Source organism: Rutilus rutilus (assembly GCF_951802725.1).
Source record: "Rutilus rutilus genome assembly, chromosome: 16".
Taxonomy (NCBI): Eukaryota; Metazoa; Chordata; class Actinopteri; order Cypriniformes; family Leuciscidae; genus Rutilus; species Rutilus rutilus.
The window spans coordinates 3,884,035-3,911,904 of record NC_140224.1 but is presented as its reverse complement, the minus strand read 5'-3'; the positions used below and the strand labels follow the sequence as shown (position 1 = coordinate 3,911,904).

At 36.7% G+C, this 27,870-nt stretch overlaps 2 protein-coding genes across 2 annotated transcripts in view; both read left to right on the top strand.

The window, feature by feature from the left end:
• Window positions 1-12,446, top strand: part of LOC311305682 (uncharacterized protein) — a gene marked incomplete at both ends in the record, with an annotated part of 49,619 nt that extends 37,173 nt beyond the window's left edge. Inside the window, 8 exons of the mRNA XM_084433495.1 lie at window positions 193-264; window positions 1,823-1,917; window positions 2,107-2,148; window positions 2,394-2,745; window positions 2,842-2,970; window positions 3,101-3,202; window positions 3,301-3,402; window positions 12,412-12,446. Of these exons, the coding sequence (XP_084289621.1) occupies window positions 193-264; window positions 1,823-1,917; window positions 2,107-2,148; window positions 2,394-2,745; window positions 2,842-2,970; window positions 3,101-3,202; window positions 3,301-3,402; window positions 12,412-12,446 (929 nt within the window). The remainder of the gene's footprint in view (window positions 1-192; window positions 265-1,822; window positions 1,918-2,106; window positions 2,149-2,393; window positions 2,746-2,841; window positions 2,971-3,100; window positions 3,203-3,300; window positions 3,403-12,411) is intronic.
• Window positions 12,447-12,615: 169 nt separating this feature from the next.
• Window positions 12,616-27,870, top strand: part of LOC311305681 (uncharacterized protein) — a gene marked incomplete at both ends in the record, with an annotated part of 309,017 nt that continues 293,762 nt past the window's right edge. Inside the window, 11 exons of the mRNA XM_084433494.1 lie at window positions 12,616-12,739; window positions 14,300-14,394; window positions 14,584-14,625; window positions 14,871-15,222; window positions 15,312-15,440; window positions 15,571-15,672; window positions 15,771-15,923; window positions 25,227-25,298; window positions 26,858-26,952; window positions 27,142-27,183; window positions 27,429-27,780. Coding sequence (XP_084289620.1) covers window positions 12,616-12,739; window positions 14,300-14,394; window positions 14,584-14,625; window positions 14,871-15,222; window positions 15,312-15,440; window positions 15,571-15,672; window positions 15,771-15,923; window positions 25,227-25,298; window positions 26,858-26,952; window positions 27,142-27,183; window positions 27,429-27,780 — 1,558 coding nt within the window. The remainder of the gene's footprint in view (window positions 12,740-14,299; window positions 14,395-14,583; window positions 14,626-14,870; window positions 15,223-15,311; window positions 15,441-15,570; window positions 15,673-15,770; window positions 15,924-25,226; window positions 25,299-26,857; window positions 26,953-27,141; window positions 27,184-27,428; window positions 27,781-27,870) is intronic.

The following is a 27,870-nucleotide window of genomic DNA, read 5'->3' as shown; positions in this document are numbered from 1 at the left end:
AACAATTAAATAAACAGGTTTTTACATAAATGAATCACAGGCAGCACAAATTAGACACCTGAAATGGACACGTTGCTAACATTTTCCTAACTGGCAATCACCTTTCAATAGGCCTCAAAAATCTCTATAACAGAGGTGATATGAGATTAAACCATACTTACTACTCTCTTCTTCGCTCGTCTCTGCACTCAGATCATTCCGCTGTATCTGAGAGAAACCCCAGCAGTAGCCCAAGAGATGGACCTGTGCAGATCAACCCAACAGGTAACATTGATACAAACTAAAACTCACATGTATGCAGAAATAACAGTGGGACACGATTACTGGGGGACTTCTCACTCAACTCAAACTTGATAACAGTATGAATGAATGTAAGAATGCAGATTTGTCATTTTAACTGAAATTAGGACTGGTGTTGAAATTAGGACATTGTCGGTCAGTGTCTCTGACAATAATAAAAAACTAACAATAATACTGATAAGATAATAATACTACTACGAATTCTGCTACTATAAGAATATAAACTGATGAGCTGCCGGGTTCATGAATATTAATCACTGCATTCGCTCAAACTGATTTGCTGAAATCAAAACGATGAGATTGCCGTTTGTGCATTAGTTTCTTGCTCATAAAGGCTGAATAATTTAAATGAACTGCATTATTTTTACAGGACAATACTAATAATAATGTTTATATGTAGCACCTCAGTACGTCAATGGACTACTTGCACAACTACTTCCGCGTTCTAGTTAGTACATATCGGGAGTTTCCGGTTAGAGCATTCAGCGCATCTCATACATGAGAATGCAGATTATCACTATGTTTTATGGCTGCCAATTGATTAAAACAGTGAATAATGATCTCTGTATTAATTATCTTGAGCCTGCTGAAATGTTCCTATAAATATATTTTCTTTCCAACTGTGGATTCTGAATAATACATAGCTAATTGAGCTATATTTCTCAAAGAGAAATATATTTGAGCTATATATTTGAGCTATATTTCTCAAAGTGTAATTTCATAGATTTATTGTTACCATGTCCACACAGACGCGTCACAGATTTATTGTTACCATGTCCACACAGACGCGTTTCTGTGACGCGTCTGTGTGGACATGGTAACAATAAATCTATGAAATTATACTTTGAGAGTGCGGTTATTCTTCTGTTCTCACACACTTCAGCGTCGCGGTCACTAGTTTTGACGAACACTGACAACTCATTGAGCACAGTACATTGAAAGTAAACATAACCAGAAATAAGTGAGACGTACTATATCATCAAAATATTATAAAGTTGTTGTTATAATAAAATCCGCATTAGGCCTATGTTTAATTTGAATAGTTATTTTTAACCTTTAATTATACCAGATGACAGGGATCTCTGTAGCCTATGTTTACAGCATTAGGTGTGATTTTCTTTTTTTGAGAGAAATTAACATGTCTCTACGGTACCTAATACGTATCCAAACTGAATCAAGATCGGAATAAAACCTCAAGAATTAAATTGAATTTGTAAAATTTGTTTCAAGCAATAGTAAAAGCAGTAGCCTATACCAATTATTGCACCATGGACATAAATACAGAAATTAAAAAGATAATATCAGCATATCAGGACTGTGCTTGTAATCTCTCTAGTGTTCTTGGAAATTGGCTGAGCGGGAACATGAACTTAAATGCAGAACCTGCTAATTATTCATGTGTCAATTTCAGCCTGTTTACTGATTTTATTTGTAATCTTCACACTGGTTGGTTCCTCGCCTGGTTTACACAGGTGTGTTTAGTCATAAGCAGTTCAGTCTCATGCTGTTGTGTGTTTTTCAGGTTCCTTTGACTCTCTTTATGAAATGGGAAAGAAACTGTCATCGAAACCCCATGGCATTACCTATGAAGGAAATCGAAAATCAGATGGCACACAAGTATGTTGCTTTTTCTGGATACACCAAACTTTTTGCCTCTTGTTTCCTTCTGTCTTTCGAGTCCTGACATAAACACCAGTGTTTACAGTTTTGATCAATACATGTTTTAAAAAAGATTGTAGATTATCATGTAAACAACAAAAATGAATCAGTTCACTTACGTTTACAAATATTTTCTCCTTTTTTTAGGTAATGATCAAAGTTGTTAAGAAGAGCCAGTTTGATTTCTACGTAAGTTGACACGATTTTATTCTTCATGAAAATTACTATTAAGAATCATTTATTAAATTGTTATTTGGTAATTGATAATTCTATATGTAGACAGCATAAGATAAAACTGAAATAGACAATCAAAGCCTTGAAGCGTCAGTTTCATTAAAGTAAAGTTAATTTATTCTTGTTGAATTTCCCTCACTCTTTATTAAGGAGGTTTTAGGTTAGGGGTTAACTAACCTTTTGTCAATCTCTTCTTTTAGATTGGGTATTCCAAACCTTTGTGTCGAGAGGCAGCTATAATGCGGATGGTGGAACATAGCGACCATGTCGTAAATTTATATGAATGGTTTGACATGGAAGATCACGTCATCTTAATTATGGAACATCCAGGTAACAGCATAACCTTGTGTGATTACATCAAAAGAAAAGGAGGTCGTCTGGATGAAGCAGAAGCAAAATACATCATGCAGGAACTCGTCGCTGCGTTACAGCACTGCAGTGAACATGATGTTTATCATAATGACATAAGCCTGAAAAAAGTACTCATCCACCCATGCACCAGGCAGATCAAGTTAACCGGCTTTTACAAAGCACTGACCCTCAGTGAAATACGTGAGTTTGCTTTTTGAGCACAAGTCACTGATTTATTATGCACAGGAAATAAGGGCGTTTTACTAAAAACTGAACCCTTACTGCTTACTGCAATAGGGGATTCTAAATCAAGACCAGAGTGGAGAACTGACGCTTTAATGGCGATGAATGAAGGCTTATACAGTGTGCTGAAGGGGATGGTCAAAGGAAAATGGTTTCGTAGGAAAAATACAAGCTTGTCCAAAGGTGAGACCAGCTTGAAAACATGTAAAGCTCTTACACAAGTGACAGTGAAATGACCTTGATGACAAATAAGCAAAGTGTAAAACACAGCGAATTGACAGTGAATGTTTAGCAATGAATACAACTTTTACAGAATGCCTGGATCTACTTGGGAAACTTCGTGACAGAGAGTTAAGGATCAACTTAAGGAACATTTTAGGTCATGACTGGTTTAAAGAAACCAAGCCGACAGACGGTGAGTAACCACTCTGATTCATGTCCGCTTCAGCCTGATGTTTCTGATGTTAGGCAACATGCAGAAAGTAAACATCATGCATGCAATTTTCCCCAAAGGAATGGATAGCATTAGCAGGGACGTGTTCGAATATGGATATATCCCCGAAGGAATGGATAGCAGCAGCTCAACAGATGCGTCTGCACAGAACATCCCGACAGGTAACATTAATACAAATCAATACTCACATGTATGAAATAACAGTGGGACACATGGGGGTGTGTGATATTACAAATATTTGATCGTGGATGATTAAAATGTCTCCACGATCTGCTTTTGAAGAAATGTCGTAGTATCGTGTTACAGCGCACATTCTATCAGTTTCAGTTCTGTTACATTCACATCACATGTTAAGGCAGAGTATAGAGTTACACTCACGGGACACTGCCATTCACAAAAGTTACCGGTTAAACACTTCATTCGCATACACCCGAAGCTCACAGGCACTAAAAGCCTGTCAAACAGCGCCTAGATACTGGACTAAGTTATCTTTCTAGTCTTATTGTGCTAATACTGTCAAATACACACAAGCTTCACATAAACACAGTTGGTTATGTCTGAAGTGAAAGCAAATATTTGAGAGAAAATCGAGTGCATGTCATATGCATGTATATTAGACGCGTACTGATCTTAAAGTGACAGTAGCCTAATACTAAACATGCTGCCGCTGGTCCTTAAAGGACCCTATTATGCTACTTTAAAGGCTCCTAATGTTGTTCGGAGTCTCCTACAACAGGATTAATAGACACAGGTTTAGGTAATAGTGGCCCACAGCAGAAATATTTTAGTAAGAATAACAACGTGAGTTAGCCAGTTAGCAGGAGTGTCTTCGAAACATACAAGAAATATACACAGGTAAAAAATAATTATATTTAAAGGTGTGGTTGATTATGATTTCACTATTTTAGCTTTAGTGTGTAATGTTGCTGTTTGCGCATAAACAAAATCTATTATTTTGGGGGTGTTTTGAGCTAAAACTTCACATACACACTCTAGGGACATCAAAGACTTTTAAAAAGGGCATTACACCCCTTTAAATTGTACTATACTAAGTGTGTATTAAATCTGCAAAGATTTGTATGTATTACATGCATTATTTTGAAACAACTTCAAGTATATTAAGTGTATTTCAATATATGCTTAAGATCAATTTTAAGCTATTTGCAGTATATTTTAATATATTAAATACTAAATATACTAAAATACTAAATGTACTAAAATAGAGCCACTTCAAGGACATTTACTACATTTAAGTGTATTTCTTTACATTTCATAAAAAATATACTTTCATATGTCTTAAACTACAGTTATAATATATTTGAAGCTTAATTTTAATGTTCCTCAAAAACACTTAAATAGCATTTCAGCTCATTAAAAATGTAATAGCATTACACTAATAGTTTATTATAAAGCTGTTTTATTCAGTATTCAAAATGCTATATTAAAAGTGCAAAAATAAATCTATATGTTAAGACATACACAGACTTTGAAATCAAGAAAACTTTAATATAGTAGCCTATCTTGTGTACATTGCAAAATAAAACATAAGAGTACATTAAAAAAGTATAACAGCATATATAATCTCTTGAACAAAATACATAATAACAAAGATCAGTGAAATGCTATGGCAGAGCTATATTTATAAATGTTTGTAGAACATTTCAGTTATACCTGTATTACTGAAAAGTACACCATGAATATTACATCACTAAATAAATAAGCATCACAAAAAAACAAAAAAAAGTTACAGAAAAACAATGTGCAGAAGTGAATAGGCCTATGTCACACTTGCTGCTTCCGGAACGCGGAGTAGGGATTCAGAACTTCCGGTCAACAGTATTTCTCGATAAGGATTTAGATTATCTGCCATTATGTCTAAACCATCCGAGGTAGACTGACCACGAGCTATGAGGTTGTGAAACGAAGGTTTTTGCTCCTGTAGAAGCTATAAGTTTGTATGAAATCAACCTTGTTTTAAGAGAAACATGTTTTATCCGCGATCTTATTAAAAAAAACCTACACTACCCACAACCCTAAGCGTAGCAGCAACGTCTGCTGATTGGTCCAACTCGCTGTTACCATAGAAACGTTTACCTTACTGGCGAACGGCTAGAGCTATAACAACAATGGCAGGCTACACCCGCAGCTGTTGTTGTAGTGTACCGGGTTGCTCTGCACTTGAGAGTTTTCATTTACCATCCGAACCACATCGTCATATGTGACTTCAGGCAGGTTGCGGAGAGATTTGGTCCAGCTATATCTATCGGACTCCGCCATTGTAAAAAGCTAACCGGAAGAGCCGTATCCCTACTAAAAGACGTACTTCCGGTCTTCAATTTTTTCGTGACATAAGCCTATGCATTATGTGCAAACTTAGGCCTACAAAAGGCTGAAACAGAAGAGTTTGAATGTCACATCTTCATCTTCACGTGGACGATCACTAGTGTTGTTTTTGGCGGCCTGTTTTAATTTTAGTTTTAGTCTAGTCTTTGTGTCAAGCTGTCATTTTAGTTTTTAATAGTTTTAGTCAAGTTCATACTCTTTTTAGTCTAGTCAAGTTTCAGTCGACTAAAAGTCTGAGCATTTTAGTCTTATTTTAGTCAGAATTATCCATGACTATTTTCGTCTAGTTTTAGTCGACGAAAAATGATGACATTTAGTCTAGTTTTAGTCAATGAAAATTGTATTTTAGTCTCTTTTTAGTAATGCAATTCTATTTAACCCAGTCAATACAGTGTACCACTATGGAAAAATAGCAAAAATAGCGAACAGAAAAGTTACTCTCGTCTCATTCGTGGAGGTTGAAAAACAAGTTCTTTGTGACATCCAAGATTTATTGTATTAAAATTTAAATGCAAAGGAAAAGGCATGAGAGTTGGCTGTTTTTGTCAATTTTAAGTTTTAATTTAAATGTTTGTGATTTTGATATAACAACATGGCTAAATATTTTACCACTTGCTTATAAATCTAGATAGAAGTAGTGCATTGAATAATATGTTGTTTAAATAGTGCTTAAAAGTGAATTATGTCTATTAAAGAGTGTATATGTGTACGTACAAAGTAGGGGTGTCCATGGTTAACCGATTAACCGATTAACCGTTAAAAATTGCGTAACCGAGTGAAACATTTTGCTCGGTTAAGTGGCGTCAATGGCGTGCATTGAATTTAGTTGTAATACATTTTTGCACCACCAGAGACCGCTAGACCATTTTTCTAATATAAAGCGGGCAAAGAAAGCGCGCGTCCGAGAGTGAAGGCTGTGCGCGAGCCAGAAACAAACATAGTATCCGCGCCACTGATCGCAGCACAATAATATCTGTCTGCAGAGCCGCTGAGCCACAGCTTTACCCCCGCAGTTTTACCCCGCGCATGCGCAGTTTCATCACAACAGTTTTACCCGCAGAGTCCGTTTACCGTTACATTAACCCATACAATTTGTATTATGCATTTCCTAAACATGTACTTGCTAATCAAACACTTTATATGAACAAACTACTAATCTATAAAACACAATCTGTCTTCCGACCTTTTACTATTGTGTTGATATGCGCGAGGGAGAGAGAGCAATACAGCGCTCGTGTTGTTTGAAGGCGGTGAGAGTGCGCGCGCGCGGCCGGGGCTCTCTCACTGTTTGTTCTTATGCGCCCTGTCCACTGATCTAAATAATTAGTTGTTACGACGACTTATTTGTTCCCTCGTTTTAATAAATCGTGGACACGTTGAACTAATTCCCTCCCTCATTTTGATTTAACGAATTACAACGTTGCCAAAAACTGTTTGACACTAATAATTAGTGAATGCTAAAGACCTATTTTTTGTGAATTGGTGAATATTCAGGTGAATTATTTCGTGGCCACGAATTAATAATAATTATTAAACTGTTTTTCTTACCTGTGAAGATAGCTCTTCAGTGAAGGCCGACTATTCTCGTACAGCTTTTTATTCCTTTTTTTGTGTGTGTGTGTGAATTGGTGAATATTCAGGTGAATTGTTTCGTGGCCACGAATTAATAATACCTCAGCACGTTTTACAAGACCCTTCTCGATCGCAGCGGCAACGAGCACTTTGATCACTTGATTTAAAAAACAAAACATTTCAGCGTTAGATCGCCTAAAAAAAAAAACGAACGAAATGAACGCTCTGCTAGTTAACTGGAGATGTTTTGTTTATTTGTATTGGTATTCGTGCCGCGAGATGTTTCAAAAGTGGTGGGGACAATATCGACCTTAGAAAATAGTGGTGGGGACATGTCCCACCCGCAAATTACGCCTATCTCGGGGTTGCGGCGCGCACACTATGGTTAACCGAGTATTAACCGCTAAGGGCCTCGGTTAACGGTTAATGAAAAACTTGAAAACGTGCAGCCCTAGTACAAAGAGAATCGCAATGCTGACAAAACTTTTATTTAAATAAAAGTAGCTGTTAACTTCTGAATTTGAAATACAAATAGTGAGTATGTGTTTGTGGTACAGCCGTGGATCAGTTACGCACTGCAAACGCAGCCTATGTGAAAGCACTGTAGCGCGAGCTGCTCCTGCACACAGAGTAGGTGTGAAACGGGCGTCAGACTTAACTTTGTTTGTTGTCGTTTACGCTAACTAGGGATGGGTATCGTTAAGGTTTTAACGGTATTACTACTCTTACCGATACTCCTTATCGATCCGGTACTTTAACGGTATTCTTATCGGTTCTTTTTGTTATATTAAAAAAAAGGGAAAAAATATTCATTTAGAACATAATTAATATTGCTTTATATTTTGAAATGTAAAATAAATATCTATAACAAAAGAAAAAGCAAACAAAACAAATAAAACATGTATGTTATGCAGAAGGGTGCAGGCTTTTGTGTTTTATATACAGAAGACATAGGACAAGTACAAACACTGGTCAAACAAAAAAAAAGTATACAATAAAACAAATATACAAATTATATACCCAGTGCATTAATTTCAGTAATGTCTACTTACATTACTGTTCAGGAGTAATATGGGCTAAAAAGACATCTAATAAAGTCAGATGTAAAATAACACTGCATAGTTTATCATAGATAGATTAAAGGGATACTCCACTTTTTTTGGAAATAGGCTCATTTTACAACTCCCCCAGAGTTAAACAGTTGAGTTTTACCGTTTTCGAATCCATTCAGCCGAACTCCGGGTCTGGCGGTACCACTTTTAGCATAGCTTAGCATAGATCCCCGCACAGACGCCGTCTGCAGTACCCAAACATAACGAGAATTATTGACGATAACAACCAGGCTTTATCGCCCAAGCCTACCCTCAGCTCAAGGGATGACTCTACAACTGTACGCTACAATGTAATGTATATTCATAACAATAAAGCAACGCTTATGGAGATTCTCACTTCCGCCATAAATTTTCGTAAAAATGCCAATATTTGAAATCTACACAGTTGATTTCTCGCAACAAATGTTCTCAGAAGTGAATTTAGTGATGAAATAGTGTACGAAATTGTAGAAAAACGACTTGTATTGACCTGCCTCTCCTTCCTCGAATGCTGAAATGAATGCTGGGATATTTCTGCCATCAAGTTCACACAAGATGCATCCTCGGTAAAATGGGCGTGTCAAGAACACTTCCGGGATTTTTAACCGTTCTTGCCAAAATGCAAACTTGTGTATTGGGACAGTACTTGGGCAGCGACTGATGACGTTTCAAGAACACAAGTACAGACAAGAACGCATATTGAGAAACGGCCAGAAATACTGCAAAATAATAATAATGCGACCAAACAAGACGAAATTACGTCATAACATTTCATCTCGTCTCGTTTTGGTCAACGAAAATGAAGAGACATTTTAACATAGTTTTTGTTTTGTAAACCATATTTAGTCTAGTTTTTATTCGTCAACAATATTGCATTATACGTTTAATTATAGTTATCGTAACATGACCAGCATTTACGTTACGTCTCGTCTCGTTTTCATCACGTGATAAAGGTTCGTTGACAACGATTTTTAGTCATAATTTTCGTTGACGAAAGCAACACTAATCACTTCTTTGAGTACGATTCATTTTTCACAACTGAGGGCTTGTGGTTCAGACACTGTAGTGTGTGAAGACTGCTTTATCACAGGATCTGTGAAAGGGAAGAAGAATTGATATAAAGTTAACCAATGATTAACATTTTTGTATCCATGTTTGAATATATGTATAATAATTTGCATAGAAATGCATTAGAATTCCGTTGACTTCTCAGTTTACCTTTCAAAGCTTTGGCTATATCCTTATCAAGCTGGACATGAGTGTCCATTTTTATCCTCTTGTCTGTGTAACAATATTAGCTCAAAGGGGAAATATTAATAATAATCCATAATTACCAATTATGATTAATTATTAATGTTTGGATCAGTTAATTAGATTAACTTTGAGGTAAGCTAACTTAATATTACAATCAATTAATCAGTTCCAACGAACTCTTTGATTATTCATTTATTCTAAGAAAAGTGTATCTTTCATGGTCACTGAAAAATAATTATTCCTTAGCGTGTACAGCACTTAGAGCAGTGTTGCCCGACCTTTTTTCAGTCAAGGCACCCTTTGAAAATTAAAAAAAATGTGTGGCACCCTACACTAGTGTTGTCATGATACTACTTTAATACTATACCTTGAAATGTATCAATTTTCAATACCACAGGGAAGAACTGCCATATAGGCCTAGATACAGATTTTAATATTATCAAAAAAAATTGTCCATCCATTTAAATCATTAATTTCTTCTGAAGAGATCACTTTACATGATGACATATTTAATTAAGACTTTTATTCATATATAAACATTGCTCAATTACCATTGCAAATCTCACCTAAATGTTTGCTCACTCAGTGTATTTGTGTTTTTATATTGGGATACTTTTGTTATAATTGCACAAGATAGCTTGTTTTTAATATATTTTATGTCATAATTTCACAGTTAATCTCCAAATTAATGTAGAAACAACATAAAGACAGTATATTTCAAATAATTGTTTAATGGCATCTTTTTATGAATGAAGTGTTATTTGATTCTGATGTCACTGCTGCACATGTGGATCCCACACGTGTCCCATTTTCTCACAACTCTTAACGTTCATTTAAGACTTTAACTAATTTAAGACTGCTCTCATGAGGATACTCAAAGCGAAAGCGCGAAAGTCGATTCTGGCGTGCATCGTTCTGTGCGTCGTGTGTGTCAGCATCACAGACAGCGCATTCTCTTTGTATTTTCTCACTTGCATGGTTTTCGTGTGTATTTGACCGTAAGTGCAACAATGAAAAATTGGTAGCTTTATGTGGACGCACTGGGAATGAGGCTCGGGAATAAAATCACGCGCAAGCGCAACCTCCGCAATTCAACGCCAAAAACTTATGATTTGCATTTTTATTATAAATTTGGGCACATTATTTGTTGTTATTAGAGACTTCTGACAATCCGAGATTGATGTAAATTATAATTATTTTTACACATTTGAGCAATTTTTAAATGTTTGATGGAGTTTTTGCACGGCACCCCTGCTCTCGCCAGAAGGCACCCCAGGGTGCTGCGGCACCCCGGTTGGGAAACGCTGACTTAGAGCATGTAACAAGATCAAGATCATAAAAGGGACTTTGTATGCAAACAGAGAATCAGAAACCAAATGCATAATTGTGCACAAGTTTTATTAACTAAATTACAAACATAACTAAACTAAACAAACAAACAAACAAACAAACATACATTCATCCATACATACATGCATAGGTAAAGTGGTGAGTGTTATGGAACCGGAAGCAGGTAATAGAACTATGGAGAAGATCTATTTCAGTATGAAAAGAACCATCATCTTATTTCAGAGCACCTCATTAAATTGATACTTGCATGGTCTGCAGTGGATACAATTCTTGAAGTGGTTGAAATTTGAGTTCGTTGATGGGTCCGTGGGTGTCAAAAGTCACTGTACAAGTTGCAGTCGTTTTCTTCTCTGCTGGGTGGAGAGAAGATTTGATGAACCTGCATGGTGGTTTTGAGCACATGGCTGTTGTGAGTCGAAGCCTGCTACCCTGGCCTGCTGAGGGCATGCTGGACGGCACGGCATCCTGAAGTGCCGAGAAGGCCAGGAGTTGATCGTTGCCCATTCCGCGGTGTTCTAGATTGAAGAAAAGTCTAACTCTCTTTGGGAGTCTGAAAGCAAGGCAGACGGCATCAGGCCTGTTGGGCCCTGGGCCCCAGTGGTGGGGGTGGGGTCCCCCGTCCCCCCTCAACGTGAGGAGTAACAGTGGAGGCCAGCAGCACAAACACAAAAAGTGGGCTGATCTAGTGAAAAGGCCTTTTTAAAGCTTGACAAAGGACAACCCTATGCAGGCTGGCTCACCCAATGAGAAGGGTGGAATTTCTGGCGTGAGTTTCCTCAGTGACGAAGATTTATGAGCCATTGTCTTAAGTGTGCTCACTCTAACTGGCATGCTGAATTGGTGTTTGATGACGAAACTAAGAAAGATTCTTGTAATACTAATATGTTGCCCAGCTATCGGCATATCATGTACACGATCATTTCGATCTTCAAAGTACCAATTTATAGAGACCAAACATGGTATAAGTGGGGTTACATTGACCATTGGTCCTGTAATAACTACACAGTATCAAAGAGATCATAGTATCAACAGATAATAGTATTAAAAGACACAACACACGACAGTAAATCATTCTCAAAATATTCTGGAATGCATGTTAATTACATGTTAGTCAATTCATCAATAAATTAATGCAGGAGAGTCTGTTTTGCAGATTGTTTCTGTCTTTCCATGGTCTCTCTCTTGCATGTGGTCACATTCCTTTAACACCCATAAAACCTTATCTGATCGTGGTCATGACAACTAGGGCCATCTTGCCCTGTTTGGGGGATGGGCCACAGATCCCAGAGTGAAGTTTGGAGATTTTTATGGTACATATGCCAAATAAATGTGTCTGATTTGGTCTCAGTTGTTACATCTGTCGTCACTATACAGAACTCTATGAGTTACACTGAACATGAGATTAGAAAAAGTCACTGATATAGTTATTTGCAGCAATAAAGCAACCTGTGAGTATTAGAGGGTATGTTGTATATTGATAATTGTGGTTTATTTAAACCTAGGGTATTTTCCATCAACGTGTCTATTGTGCTCATGCTAACATGCACTCTCTTCACCTAGAGGTTGTGCAAAATATTGTATGCCAGGACAACTAAGACAAGTGACTTGCAGCTTTACCAAAAAAAACAATTAAATAAACAGGTTTTTACATAAATGAATCACAGGCAGCACAAATTAGACACCTGAAATGGACACGTTGCTAACATTTTCCTAACTGGCAATCACCTTTCAATAGGCCTCAAAAATCTCTATAACAGAGGTGATATGAGATTAAACCATACTTACTACTCTCTTCTTCGCTCGTCTCTGCACTCAGATCATTCCGCTGTATCTGAGAGAAACCCCAGCAGTAGCCCAAGAGATGGACCTGTGCAGATCAACCCAACAGGTAACATTGATACAAACTAAAACTCACATGTATGCAGAAATAACAGTGGGACACGATTACTGGGGGACTTCTCACTCAACTCAAACTTGATAACAGTATGAATGAATGTAAAAATGCAGATTTGTCATTTTAACTGAAATTAGGACTGGTGTTGAAATTAGGACATTGTCGGTCAGTGTCTCTGACAGTAATAAAAAACTAACAATAATACTGATAAGATAATAATACTACTACGAATTCTGCTACTATAAGAATATAAACTGATGAGCTGCCGGGTTCATGAATATTAATCACTGCATTCGCTCATACTGATTTGCTGAAATCAAAACGATGAGATTGCCGTTTGCGCATTAGTTTCTTGCTCATAAAGGCTGAATAATTTAAATGAACTGCATTATTTTTACAGGACAATACTAATAATAACGTTTATATGTAGCACGTCAGTACATCAATGGACTACTTGCACAACTACTTCCGCGTTCTAGTTAGTACATATCGGGAGTTTCCGGTTAGAGCATTCAGCGCATCTCCATACATGAGAATGCAGATTATCACTATGTTTTTATGGCTGCCAATTGATTAAAACAGTGAATAATGATCTCTGTATTAATTATCTTGAGCCTGCTGAAATGTTCCTATAAATATATTTTCTTTCCAACTGTGGATTCTGAATAATACATAGCTAATTGAGCTATATTTCTCAAAGAGAAATATATTTGAGCTATATATTTGAGCTATATTTCTCAAAGTGTAATTTCATAGATTTATTGTTACCATGTCCACACAGACGCGTCACAGATTTATTGTTACCATGTCCACACAGACGCGTTTCTGTGACGCGTCTGTGTGGACATGGTAACAATAAATCTATGAAATTATACTTTGAGAGTGCGGTTATTCTTCTGTTCTCACACACTTCAGCGTCGCGGTCACTAGTTTTGACGAACACTGACAACTCATTGAGCACAGTACATTGAAAGTAAACATAACCAGAAATAAGTGAGACGTACTATATCATCAAAATATTATAAAGTTGTTGTTATAATAAAATCCGCATTAGGCCTATGTTTAATTTGAATAGTTATTTTTAACCTTTAATTATACCAGATGACAGGGATCTCTGTAGCCTATGTTTACAGCATTAGGTGTGATTTTCTTTTTTTGAGAGAAATTAACATGTCTCTACGGTACCTAATACGTATCCAAACTGAATCAAGATCGGAATAAAACCTCAAGAATTAAATTGAATTTGTAAAATTTGTTTCAAGCAATAGTAAAAGCAGTAGCCTATACCAATTATTGCACCATGGACATAAATACAGAAATTAAAAAGATAATATCAGCATATCAGGACTGTGCTTGTAATCTCTCTAGTGTTCTTGGAAATTGGCTGAGCGGGAACATGAACTTAAATGCAGAACCTGCTAATTATTCATGTGTCAATTTCAGCATGTTTACCGATTTTATTTGTAATCTTCACACTGGTTGGTTCCTCGCCTGGTTTACACAGGTGTGTTTAGTCATAAGCAGTTCAGTCTCATGCTGTTGTGTGTTTTTCAGGTTCCTTTGACTCTCTTTATGAAATGGGAAAGAAACTGTCATCGAAACCCCATGGCATTACCTATGAAGGAAATCGAAGATCAGATGGCACACAAGTATGTTGCTTTTTCTGGATACACCAAACTTTTTGCCTCTTGTTTCCTTCTGTCTTTCGAGTCCTGACATAAACACCAGTGTTTACAGTTTTGATCAATACATGTTTTAAAAAAGATTGTAGATTATCATGTAAACAACAAAAATGAATCAGTTCACTTACGTTTACAAATATTTTCTCCTTTTTTTAGGTAATGATCAAAGTTGTTAAGAAGAGCCAGTTTGATTTCTACGTAAGTTGACACGATTTTATTCTTCATGAAAATTACTATTAAGAATCATTTATTAAATTGTTATTTGGTAATTGATAATTCTATATGTAGACAGCATAAGATAAAACTGAAATAGACAATCAAAGCCTTGAAGCGTCAGTTTCATTAAAGTAAAGTTCATTTATTCTTGTTGAATTTCCCTCACTCTTTAGTAAGGAGGTTTTAGGTTAGGGGTTAACTAACCTTTTGTCAATCTCTTCTTTTAGATTGGGTACTCCAAACCTTTGTGTCGAGAGGCAGCTATAATGCGGATGGTGGAACATAGCGACCATGTCGTAAATTTATATGAATGGTTTGACATGGAAGATCACGTCATCTTAATTATGGAACATCCAGGTAACAGCATAACCTTGTGTGATTACATCAAAAGAAAAGGAGGTCGTCTGGATGAAGCAGAAGCAAAAGACATCATGCGGGAACTCGTCGCTGCGTTACAGCACTGCAGTGAACATGATGTTTATCATAATGACATAAGCCTGAAAAAAGTACTCATCCACCCATGCACCAGGCAGATCAAGTTAACCGGCTTTTACAAAGCACTGACCCTCAGTGAAATACGTGAGTTTGCTTTTTGAGCACAAGTCACTGATTTATTATGCACAGGAAATAAGGACGTTTTACTAAAAACTGAACCCTTACTGCAATAGGGGATTCTAAATCAAGACCAGAGTGGAGAACTGACGCTTTAATGGCAACGAATGAAGGCTTATACAGTGTGCTGAAGGGGATGGTCAAAGGAAAATGGTTTCGTAGGAAAAATACAAGCTTGTCCAAAGGTGAGACCAGCTTGAAAACATGTAAAGCTCTTACACAAGTGACAGTGAAATGACCTTGATGACAAATAAGCAAAGTGTAAAACACAGCGAATTGACAGTGAATGTTTAGCAATGAATACAACTTTTACAGAATGCCTGGATCTACTTGGGAAACTTCGTGACAGAGAGTTAAGGATCAACTTAAGGAACATTTTAGGTCATGACTGGTTTAAAGAAACCAAGCCGACAGACGGTGAGTAACCACTCTGATTCATGTCCGCTTCAGCCTGATGTTTCTGATGTTAGGCAACATGCAGAAAGTAAACATCATGCATGCAATTTTCCCCAAAGGAATGGATAGCATTAGCAGGGACGTGTTCGAATATGAGTATTTTCCCAAAGGAATGGATAGCATTAGCAGGGACGTGTTCGAATATGGATATATCCCCGAAGGAATGGATAGCAGCAGCTCAACAGATGCGTCTGCACAGAACATCCCGACAGGTAACATTAATACAAATCAATACTCACATGTATGAAATAACAGTGGGACACATGGGGGTGTGTGATATTACAAATATTTGATCGTGGATGATTAAAATGTCTCCACGATCTGCTTTTGAAGAAATGTCGTAGTATCGTGTTACAGCGCACATTCTATCAGTTTCAGTTCTGTTACTTTCACATCACATGTTAAGGCAGAGGATAGAGTTACACTCACGGGACACTGCCATTCACAAAAGTTACCGGTTAAACACTTCATTCGCATACACCCGAAGCTCACAGGCACTAAAAGCCTGTCAAACAGCGCCTAGATACTGGACTAAGTTATCTTTCTAGTCTTATTGTGCTAATACTGTCAAATACACACAAGCTTCACATAAACACAGTTGGTTATGTCTGAAGTGAAAGCAAATATTTGAGAGAAAATCGAGTGCATGTCATATGCATGTATATTAGACGCGTACTGATCTTAAAGTGACAGTAGCCTAATACTAAACATGCTGCCGCTGGTCCTTAAAGGACCCTATTATGCTACTTTAAAGGCTCCTAATGTTGTTCGGAGTCTCCTACAACAGGATTAATAGACACAGTTTTAGGTAATAGTGGCCCACAGCAGAAATATTTTAGTAAGAATAACAACGTGAGTTAGCCAGTTAGCAGGAGTGTCTTCGAAACATACAAGAAATATACACAGGTAAAAAATAATTATATTTAAAGGTGTGGTTGATTATGATTTCACTATTTTAGCTTTAGTGTGTAATGTTGCTGTTTGTGCATAAACAAAATCTATTATTTTGGGGGTGTTTTGAGCTAAAACTTCACATACACACTCTAGGGACATCAAAGACTTTTAAAAAGGGCATTACACCCCTTTAAATTGTACTATACTAAGTGTGTATTAAATCTGCAAAGATTTGTATGTATTACATGCATTATTTTGAAACAACTTCAAGTATATTAAGTGTATTTCAATATATGCTTAAGATCAATTTTAAGCTATTTGCAGTATATTTTAATATATTAAATACTAAATATACTAAAATACTAAATGTACTAAAATAGAGCCACTTCAAGGACATTTACTACATTTAAGTGTATTTCTTTACATTTCATAAAAAATATACTTTCATATGTCTTAAACTACAGTTATAATATATTTGAAGCTTAATTTTAATGTTCCTCAAAAACACTTAAATAGCATTTCAGCTCATTAAAAATGTAATAGCATTACACTAATAGTTTATTATAAAGCTGTTTTATTCAGTATTCAAAATGCTATATTAAAAGTGCAAAAATAAATCTATATGTTAAGACATACACAGACTTTGAAATCAAGAAAACTTTAATATAGTAGCCTATCTTGTGTACATTGCAAAATAAAACATAAGAGTATATTAAAAAAGTATAACAACAAAAAAACTCTTGAACAAAATACATAATAACAAAGATCAGTGAAATGCTATGGCAGAGCTATATTTATAAATGTTTGTAGAACATTTCAGTTATACCTGTATTACCGAAAAGTACACCATGAATATTACATCACTAAATAAATAAGCATCACAAAAAAACAAAAAAAAGTTACAGAAAAACAATGTGCAGAAGTGAATAGGCCTATGTCACACTTCCTGCTTCCGGAACGCGGAGTAGGGATTCAGAACTTCCGGTCAACAGTATTTCTCGATAAGGATTTAGATTATCTGCCATTATGTCTAAACCATCCGAGGTAGACTGACCACGAGCTATGAGGTTGTGAAACGAAGGTTTTTGCTCCTGTAGAAGCTATAAGTTTGTATGAAATCAACCTTGTTTTAAGAGAAACATGTTTTATCCGCGATCTTATTAAAAAAAACCTACACTACCCACAACCCTAAGCGTAGCAGCAACGTCTGCTGATTGGTCCAACTCGCTGTTACCATAGAAACGTTTACCTTACTGGCGAACGGCTAGAGCTATAACAACAATGGCAGGCTACACCCGCAGCTGTTGTTGTAGTGTACCGGGTTGCTCTGCACTTGAGAGTTTTCATTTACCATCCGAACCACATCGTCATATGTGACTTCAGGCAGGTTGCGGAGAGATTTGGTCCAGCTATATCTATCGGACTCCGCCATTGTAAAAAGCTAACCGGAAGAGCCGTATCCCTACTAAAAGACGTACTTCCGGTCTTCAATTTTTTCGTGACATAAGCCTATGCATTATGTGCAAACTTAGGCCTACAAAAGGCTGAAACAGAAGAGTTTGAATGTCACATCTTCATCTTCACGTGGACGATCACTAGTGTTGTTTTTGGCGGCCTGTTTTAATTTTAGTTTTAGTCTAGTCTTTGTGTCAAGCTGTCATTTTAGTTTTTAATAGTTTTAGTCAAGTTCATACTCTTTTTAGTCTAGTCAAGTTTCAGTCGACTAAAAGTCTGAGCATTTTAGTCTTATTTTAGTCAGAATTATCCATGACTATTTTCGTCTAGTTTTAGTCGACGAAAAATGATGACATTTAGTCTAGTTTTAGTCAATGAAAATTGTATTTTAGTCTCTTTTTAGTAATGCAATTCTATTTAACCCAGTCAATACAGTGTACCACTATGGAAAAATAGCAAAAATAGCGAACAGAAAAGTTACTCTCGTCTCATTCGTGGAGGTTGAAAAACAAGTTCTTTGTGACATCCAAGATTTATTGTATTAAAATTTAAATGCAAAGGAAAAGGCATGAGAGTTGGCTGTTTTTGTCAATTTTAAGTTTTAATTTAAATGTTTGTGATTTTGATATAACAACATGGCTAAATATTTTACCACTTGCTTATAAATCTAGATAGAAGTAGTGCATTGAATAATATGTTGTTTAAATAGTGCTTAAAAGTGAATTATGTCTATTAAAGAGTGTATATGTGTACGTACAAAGTAGGGGTGTCCATGGTTAACCGATTAACCGATTAACCGTTAAAAATTGCGTAACCGAGTGAAACATTTTGCTCGGTTAAGTGGCGTCAATGGCGTGCATTGAATTTAGTTGTAATACATTTTTGCACCACCAGAGACCGCTAGACCATTTTTCTAATATAAAGCGGGCAAAGAAAGCGCGCGTCCGAGAGTGAAGGCTGTGCGCGAGCCAGAAACAAACATAGTATCCGCGCCACTGATCGCAGCACAATAATATCTGTCTGCAGAGCCGCTGAGCCACAGCTTTACCCCCGCAGTTTTACCCCGCGCATGCGCAGTTTCATCACAACAGTTTTACCCGCAGAGTCCGTTTACCGTTACATTAACCCATACAATTTGTATTATGCATTTCCTAAACATGTACTTGCTAATCAAACACTTTATATGAACAAACTACTAATCTATAAAACACAATCTGTCTTCCGACCTTTTACTATTGTGTTGATATGCGCGAGGGAGAGAGAGCAATACAGCGCTCGTGTTGTTTGAAGGCGGTGAGAGTGCGCGCGCGCGGCCGGGGCTCTCTCACTGTTTGTTCTTATGCGCCCTGTCCACTGATCTAAATAATTAGTTGTTACGACGACTTATTTGTTCCCTCGTTTTAATAAATCGTGGACACGTTGAACTAATTCCCTCCCTCATTTTGATTTAACGAATTACAACGTTGCCAAAAACTGTTTGACACTAATAATTAGTGAATGCTAAAGACCTATTTTTTGTGAATTGGTGAATATTCAGGTGAATTATTTCGTGGCCACGAATTAATAATAATTATTAAACTGTTTTTCTTACCTGTGAAGATAGCTCTTCAGTGAAGGCCGACTATTCTCGTACAGCTTTTTATTCCTTTTTTTGTGTGTGTGTGTGAATTGGTGAATATTCAGGTGAATTGTTTCGTGGCCACGAATTAATAATACCTCAGCACGTTTTACAAGACCCTTCTCGATCGCAGCGGCAACGAGCACTTTGATCACTTGATTTAAAAAACAAAACATTTCAGCGTTAGATCGCCTAAAAAAAAAAACGAACGAAATGAACGCTCTGCTAGTTAACTGGAGATGTTTTGTTTATTTGTATTGGTATTCGTGCCGCGAGATGTTTCAAAAGTGGTGGGGACAATATCGACCTTAGAAAATAGTGGTGGGGACATGTCCCACCCGCAAATTACGCCTATCTCGGGGTTGCGGCGCGCACACTATGGTTAACCGAGTATTAACCGCTAAGGGCCTCGGTTAACGGTTAATGAAAAACTTGAAAACGTGCAGCCCTAGTACAAAGAGAATCGCAATGCTGACAAAACTTTTATTTAAATAAAAGTAGCTGTTAACTTCTGAATTTGAAATACAAATAGTGAGTATGTGTTTGTGGTACAGCCGTGGATCAGTTACGCACTGCAAACGCAGCCTATGTGAAAGCACTGTAGCGCGAGCTGCTCCTGCACACAGAGTAGGTGTGAAACGGGCGTCAGACTTAACTTTGTTTGTTGTCGTTTACGCTAACTAAGGATGGGTATCGTTAAGGTTTTAACGGTATTACTACTCTTACCGATACTCCTTATCGATCCGGTACTTTAACGGTATTCTTATCGGTTCTTTTTGTTATATTAAAAAAAAGGGAAAAAATATTCATTTAGAACATAATTAATATTGCTTTATATTTTGAAATGTAAAATAAATATCTATAACAAAAGAAAAAGCAAACAAAACAAATAAAACATGTATGTTATGCAGAAGGGTGCAGGCTTTTGTGTTTTATATACAGAAGACATAGGACAAGTACAAACACTGGTCAAACAAAAAAAAAGTATACAATAAAACAAATATACAAATTATATACCCAGTGCATTAATTTCAGTAATGTCTACTTACATTACTGTTCAGGAGTAATATGGGCTAAAAAGACATCTAATAAAGTCAGATGTAAAATAACACTGCATAGTTTATCATAGATAGATTAAAGGGATACTCCACTTTTTTTGGAAATAGGCTCATTTTACAACTCCCCCAGAGTTAAACAGTTGAGTTTTACCGTTTTCGAATCCATTCAGCCGAACTCCGGGTCTGGCGGTACCACTTTTAGCATAGCTTAGCATAGATCCCCGCACAGACGCCGTCTGCAGTACCCAAACATAACGAGAATTATTGACGATAACAACCAGGCTTTATCGCCCAAGCCTACCCTCAGCTCAAGGGATGACTCTACAACTGTACGCTACAATGTAATGTATATTCATAACAATAAAGCAACACTTATGGAGATTCTCACTTCCGCCATAAATTTTCGTAAAAATGCCAATATTTGAAATCTACACAGTTGATTTCTCGCAACAAATGTTCTCAGAAGTGAATTTAGTGATGAAATAGTGTACGAAATTGTAGAAAAACGACTTGTATTGACCTGCCTCTCCTTCCTCGAATGCTGAAATGAATGCTGGGATATTTCTGCCATCAAGTTCACACAAGATGCATCCTCGGTAAAATGGGCGTGTCAAGAACACTTCCGGGATTTTTAACCGTTCTTGCCAAAATGCAAACTTGTGTATTGGGACAGTACTTGGGCAGCGACTGATGACGTTTCAAGAACACAAGTACAGACAAGAACGCATATTGAGAAACGGCCAGAAATACTGCAAAATAATAATAATGCGACCAAACAAGACGAAATTACGTCATAACATTTCATCTCGTCTCGTTTTGGTCAACGAAAATGAAGAGACATTTTAACATAGTTTTTGTTTTGTAAACCATATTTAGTCTAGTTTTTATTCGTCAACAATATTGCATTATACGTTTAATTATAGTTATCGTAACATGACCAGCATTTACGTTACGTCTCGTCTCGTTTTCATCACGTGATAAAGGTTCGTTGACAACGATTTTTAGTCATAATTTTCGTTGACGAAAGCAACACTAATCACTTCTTTGAGTACGATTCATTTTTCACAACTGAGGGCTTGTGGTTCAGACACTGTAGTGTGTGAAGACTGCTTTATCACAGGATCTGTGAAAGGGAAGAAGAATTGATATAAAGTTAACCAATGATTAACATTTTTGTATCCATGTTTGAATATATGTATAATAATTTGCATAGAAATGCATTAGAATTCCGTTGACTTCTCAGTTTACCTTTCAAAGCTTTGGCTATATCCTTATCAAGCTGGACATGAGTGTCCATTTTTATCCGCTTGTCTGTGTAACAATATTAGCTCAAAGGGGAAATATTAATAATAATCCATAATTACCAATTATGATTAATTATTAATGTTTGGATCAGTTAATTAGATTAACTTTGAGGTAAGCTAACTTAATATTACAATCAATTAATCAGTTCCAACGAACTCTTTGATTATTCATTTATTCTAAGAAAAGTGTATCTTTCATGGTCACTGAAAAATAATTATTCCTTAGCGTGTACAGCACTTAGAGCAGTGTTGCCCGACCTTTTTTCAGTCAAGGCACCCTTTGAAAATTAAAAAAAATGTGTGGCACCCTACACTAGTGTTGTCATGATACTACTTTAATACTATACCTTGAAATGTATCAATTTTCAATACCACAGGGAAGAACTGCCATATAGGCCTAGATACAGATTTTAATATTATCAAAAAAAATTGTCCATCCATTTAAATCATTAATTTCTTCTGAAGAGATCACTTTACATGATGACATATTTAATTAAGACTTTTATTCATATATAAACATTGCTCAATTACCATTGCAAATCTCACCTAAATGTTTGCTCACTCAGTGTATTTGTGTTTTTATATTGGGATACTTTTGTTATAATTGCACAAGATAGCTTGTTTTTAATATATTTTATGTCATAATTTCACAGTTAATCTCCAAATTAATGTAGAAACAACATAAAGACAGTATATTTCAAATAATTGTTTAATGGCATCTTTTTATGAATGAAGTGTTATTTGATTCTGATGTCACTGCTGCACATGTGGATCCCACACGTGTCCCATTTTCTCACAACTCTTAACGTTCATTTAAGACTTTAACTAATTTAAGACTGCTCTCATGAGGATACTCAAAGCGAAAGCGCGAAAGTCGATTCTGGCGTGCATCGTTCTGTGCGTCGTGTGTGTCAGCATCACAGACAGCGCATTCTCTTTGTATTTTCTCACTTGCATGGTTTTCGTGTGTATTTGACCGTAAGTGCAACAATGAAAAATTGGTAGCTTTATGTGGACGCACTGGGAATGAGGCTCGGGAATAAAATCACGCGCAAGCGCAACCTCCGCAATTCAACGCCAAAAACTTATGATTTGCATTTTTATTATAAATTTGGCCACATTATTTGTTGTTATTAGAGACTTCTGACAATCCGAGATTGATGTAAATTATTATTATTTTTACACATTTGAGCAATTTTTAAATGTTTGATGGAGTTTTTGCACGGCACCCCTGCTCTCGCCAGAAGGCACCCCAGGGTGCTGCGGCACCCCGGTTGGGAAACGCTGACTTAGAGCATGTAACAAGATCAAGATCATAAAAGGGACTTTGTATGCAAACAGAGAATCAGAAACCAAATGCATAATTGTGCACAAGTTTTATTAACTAAATTACAAACATAACTAAACTAAACAAACAAACAAACAAAAATACATACATTCATCCATACATACATGCATAGGTAAAGTGGTGAGTGTTATGGAACCGGAAGCAGGTAATAGAACTATGGAGAAGATCTATTTCAGTATGAAAAGAACCATCATCTTATTTCAGAGCACCTCATTAAATTGATACTTGCATGGTCTGCAGTGGATACAATTCTTGAAGTGGTTGAAATTTGAGTTCGTTGATGGGTCCGTGGGTGTCAAAAGTCACTGTACAAGTTGCAGTCGTTTTCTTCTCTGCTGGGTGGAGAGAAGATTTGATGAACCTGCATGGTGGTTTTGAGCACATGGCTGTTGTGAGTCGAAGCCTGCTACCCTGGCCTGCTGAGGGCATGCTGGACGGCACGGCATCCTGAAGTGCCGAGAAGGCCAGGAGTTGATCGTTGCCCATTCCGCGGTGTTCTAGATTGAAGAAAAGTCTAACTCTCTTTGGGAGTCTGAAAGCAAGGCAGACGGCATCAGGCCTGTTGGGCCCTGGGCCCCAGTGGTGGGGGTGGGGTCCCCCGTCCCCCCTCAACGTGAGGAGTAACAGTGGAGGCCAGCAGCACAAACACAAAAAGTGGGCTGATCTAGTGAAAAGGCCTTTTTAAAGCTTGACAAAGGACAACCCTATGCAGGCTGGCTCACCCAATGAGAAGGGTGGAATTTCTGGCATGAGTTTCCTCAGTGACGAAGATTTATGAGCCATTGTCTTAAGTGTGCTCACTCTAACTGGCATGCTGAATTGGTGTTTGATGACGAAACTAAGAAAGATTCTTGTAATACTAATATGTTGCCCAGCTATCGGCATATCATGTACACGATCATTTCGATCTTCAAAGTACCAATTTATAGAGACCAAACATGGTATAAGTGGGGTTACATTGACCATTGGTCCTGTAATAACTACACAGTATCAAAGAGATCATAGTATCAACAGATAATAGTATTAAAAGACACAACACACGACAGTAAATCATTCTCAAAATATTCTGGAATGCATGTTAATTACATGTTAGTCAATTCATCAATAAATTAATGCAGGAGAGTCTGTTTTGCAGATTGTTTCTGTCTTTCCATGGTCTCTCTCTTGCATGTGGTCACATTCCTTTAACACCCATAAAACCTTATCTGATCGTGGTCATGACAACTAGGGCCATCTTGCCCTGTTTGGGGGATGGGCCACAGATCCCAGAGTGAAGTTTGGAGATTTTAATGGTACATATGCCAAATAAATGTGTCTGATTTGGTCTCAGTTGTTACATCTGTCGTCACTATACAGAACTCTATGAGTTACACTGAACATGAGATTAGAAAAAGCCCAACACAACTTACAGTGAGCAAAGTTCAATCAAAAAGTCATTGATATAGTTATTTGCAGCAATAAAGCAACCTGTGAGTATTAGAGGGTATGTTGTATATTGATAATTGTGGTTTATTTAAACCTTGGGTATTTTCCATCAACGTGTCTATTGTGCTCATGCTAACATGCACTCTCTTCACCTAGAGGTTGTGCAAAATATTGTATGCCAGGACAACTAAGACAAGTGACTTGCAGCTTTACCAAAAAAAAACAATTAAATAAACAGGTTTTTACATAAATGAATCACAGGCAGCACAAATTAGACACCTGAAATGGACACGTTGCTAACATTTTCCTAACTGGCAATCACCTTTCAATAGGCCTCAAAAATCTCTATAACAGAGGTGATATGAGATTAAACCATACTTACTACTCTCTTCTTCGCTCGTCTCTGCACTCAGATCATTCCGCTGTATCTGAGAGAAACCCCAGCAGTAGCCCAAGAGATGGACCTGTGCAGATCAACCCAACAGGTAACATTGATACAAACTAAAACTCACATGTATGCAGAAATAACAGTGGGACACGATTACTGGGGGACTTCTCACTCAACTCAAACTTGATAACAGTATGAATGAATGTAAGAATGCAGATTTGTCATTTTAACTGAAATTAGGACTGGTGTTGAAATTAGGACATTGTCGGTCAGTGTCTCTGACAGTAATAAAAAACTAACAATAATACTGATAAGATAATAATACTACTACGAATTCTGCTACTATAAGAATATAAACTGATGAGCTGCCGGGTTCATGAATATTAATCACTGCATTCGCTCATACTGATTTGCTGAAATCAAAACGATGAGATTGCCGTTTGCGCATTAGTTTCTTGCTCATAAAGGCTGAATAATTTAAATGAACTGCATTATTTTTACAGGACAATACTAATAATAACGTTTATATGTAGCACGTCAGTACATCAATGGACTACTTGCACAACTACTTCCGCGTTCTAGTTAGTACATATCAGGAGTTTCCGGTTAGAGCATTCAGCGCATCTCATACATGAGAATGCAGATTATCACTATGTTTTTATGGCTGCCAATTGATTAAAACAGTGAATAATGATCTCTGTATTAATTATCTTGAGCCTGCTGAAATGTTCCTATAAATATATTTTCTTTCCAACTGTGGATTCTGAATAATACATAGCTAATTGAGCTATATTTCTCAAAGAGAAATATATTTGAGCTATATATTTGAGCTATATTTCTCAAAGTGTAATTTCATAGATTTATTGTTACCATGTCCACACAGACGCGTCACAGATTTATTGTTACCATGTCCACACAGACGCGTTTCTGTGACGCGTCTGTGTGGACATGGTAACAATAAATCTATGAAATTATACTTTGAGAGTGCGGTTATTCTTCTGTTCTCACACACTTCAGCGTCGCGGTCACTAGTTTTGACGAACACTGACAACTCATTGAGCACAGTACATTGAAAGTAAACATAACCAGAAATAAGTGAGACGTACTATATCATCAAAATATTATAAAGTTGTTGTTATAATAAAATCCGCATTAGGCCTATGTTTAATTTGAATAGTTATTTTTAACCTTTAATTATACCAGATGACAGGGATCTCTGTAGCCTATGTTTACAGCATTAGGTGTGATTTTCTTTTTTTGAGAGAAATTAACATGTCTCTACGGTACCTAATACGTATCCAAACTGAATCAAGATCGGAATAAAACCTCAAGAATTAAATTGAATTTGTAAAATTTGTTTCAAGCAATAGTAAAAGCAGTAGCCTATACCAATTATTGCACCATGGACATAAATACAGAAATTAAAAAGATAATATCAGCATATCAGGACTGTGCTTGTAATCTCTCTAGTGTTCTTGGAAATTGGCTGAGCGGGAACATGAACTTAAATGCAGAACCTGCTAATTATTCATGTGTCAATTTCAGCCTGTTTACTGATTTTATTTGTAATCTTCACACTGGTTGGTTCCTCGCCTGGTTTACACAGGTGTGTTTAGTCATAAGCAGTTCAGTCTCATGCTGTTGTGTATTTTTCAGGTTCCTTTGACTCTCTTTATGAAATGGGAAAGAAACTGTCATCGAAACCCCATGGCATTACCTATGAAGGAAATCGAAGATCAGATGGCACACAAGTATGTTGCTTTTTCTGGATACACCAAACTTTTTGCCTCTTGTTTCCTTCTGTCTTTCGAGTCCTGACATAAACACCAGTGTTTACAGTTTTGATCAATACATGTTTTAAAAAAGATTGTAGATTATCATGTAAACAACAAAAATGAATCAGTTCACTTACGTTTACAAATATTTTCTCCTTTTTTTAGGTAATGATCAAAGTTGTTAAGAAGAGCCAGTTTGATTTCTACGTAAGTTGACACGATTTTATTCTTCATGAAAATTACTATTAAGAATCATTTATTAAATTGTTATTTGGTAATTGATAATTCTATATGTAGACAGCATAAGATAAAACTGAAATAGACAATCAAAGCCTTGAAGCGTCAGTTTCATTAAAGTAAAGTTCATTTATTCTTGTTGAATTTCCCTCACTCTTTAGTAAGGAGGTTTGAGGTTAGGAGTTAACTCACCTTTTGTCAATCTCTTCTTTTAGATTGGGGATTCCAAACCTTTGTGTCGAGAGGCAGCTATAATGCGGATGGTGGAACATAGCGACCATGTCGTAAATTTATATGAATGGTTTGACATGGAAGATCACGTCATCTTAATTATGGAACATCCAGGTAACAGCATAACCTTGTGTGATTACATCAAAAGAAAAGGAGGTCGTCTGGATGAAGCAGAAGCAAAAGACATCATGCAGGAACTCGTCGCTGCGTTACAGCACTGCAGTGAACATGATGTTTATCATAATGACATAAGCCTGAAAAAAGTACTCATCCACCCATGCACCAGGCAGATCAAGTTAACCGGCTTTTACAAAGCACTGACCCTCAGTGAAATACGTGAGTTTGCTTTTTGAGCACAAGTCACTGATTTATTATGCACAGGAAATAAGGACGTTTTACTAAAAACTGAACCCTTACTGCTTACTG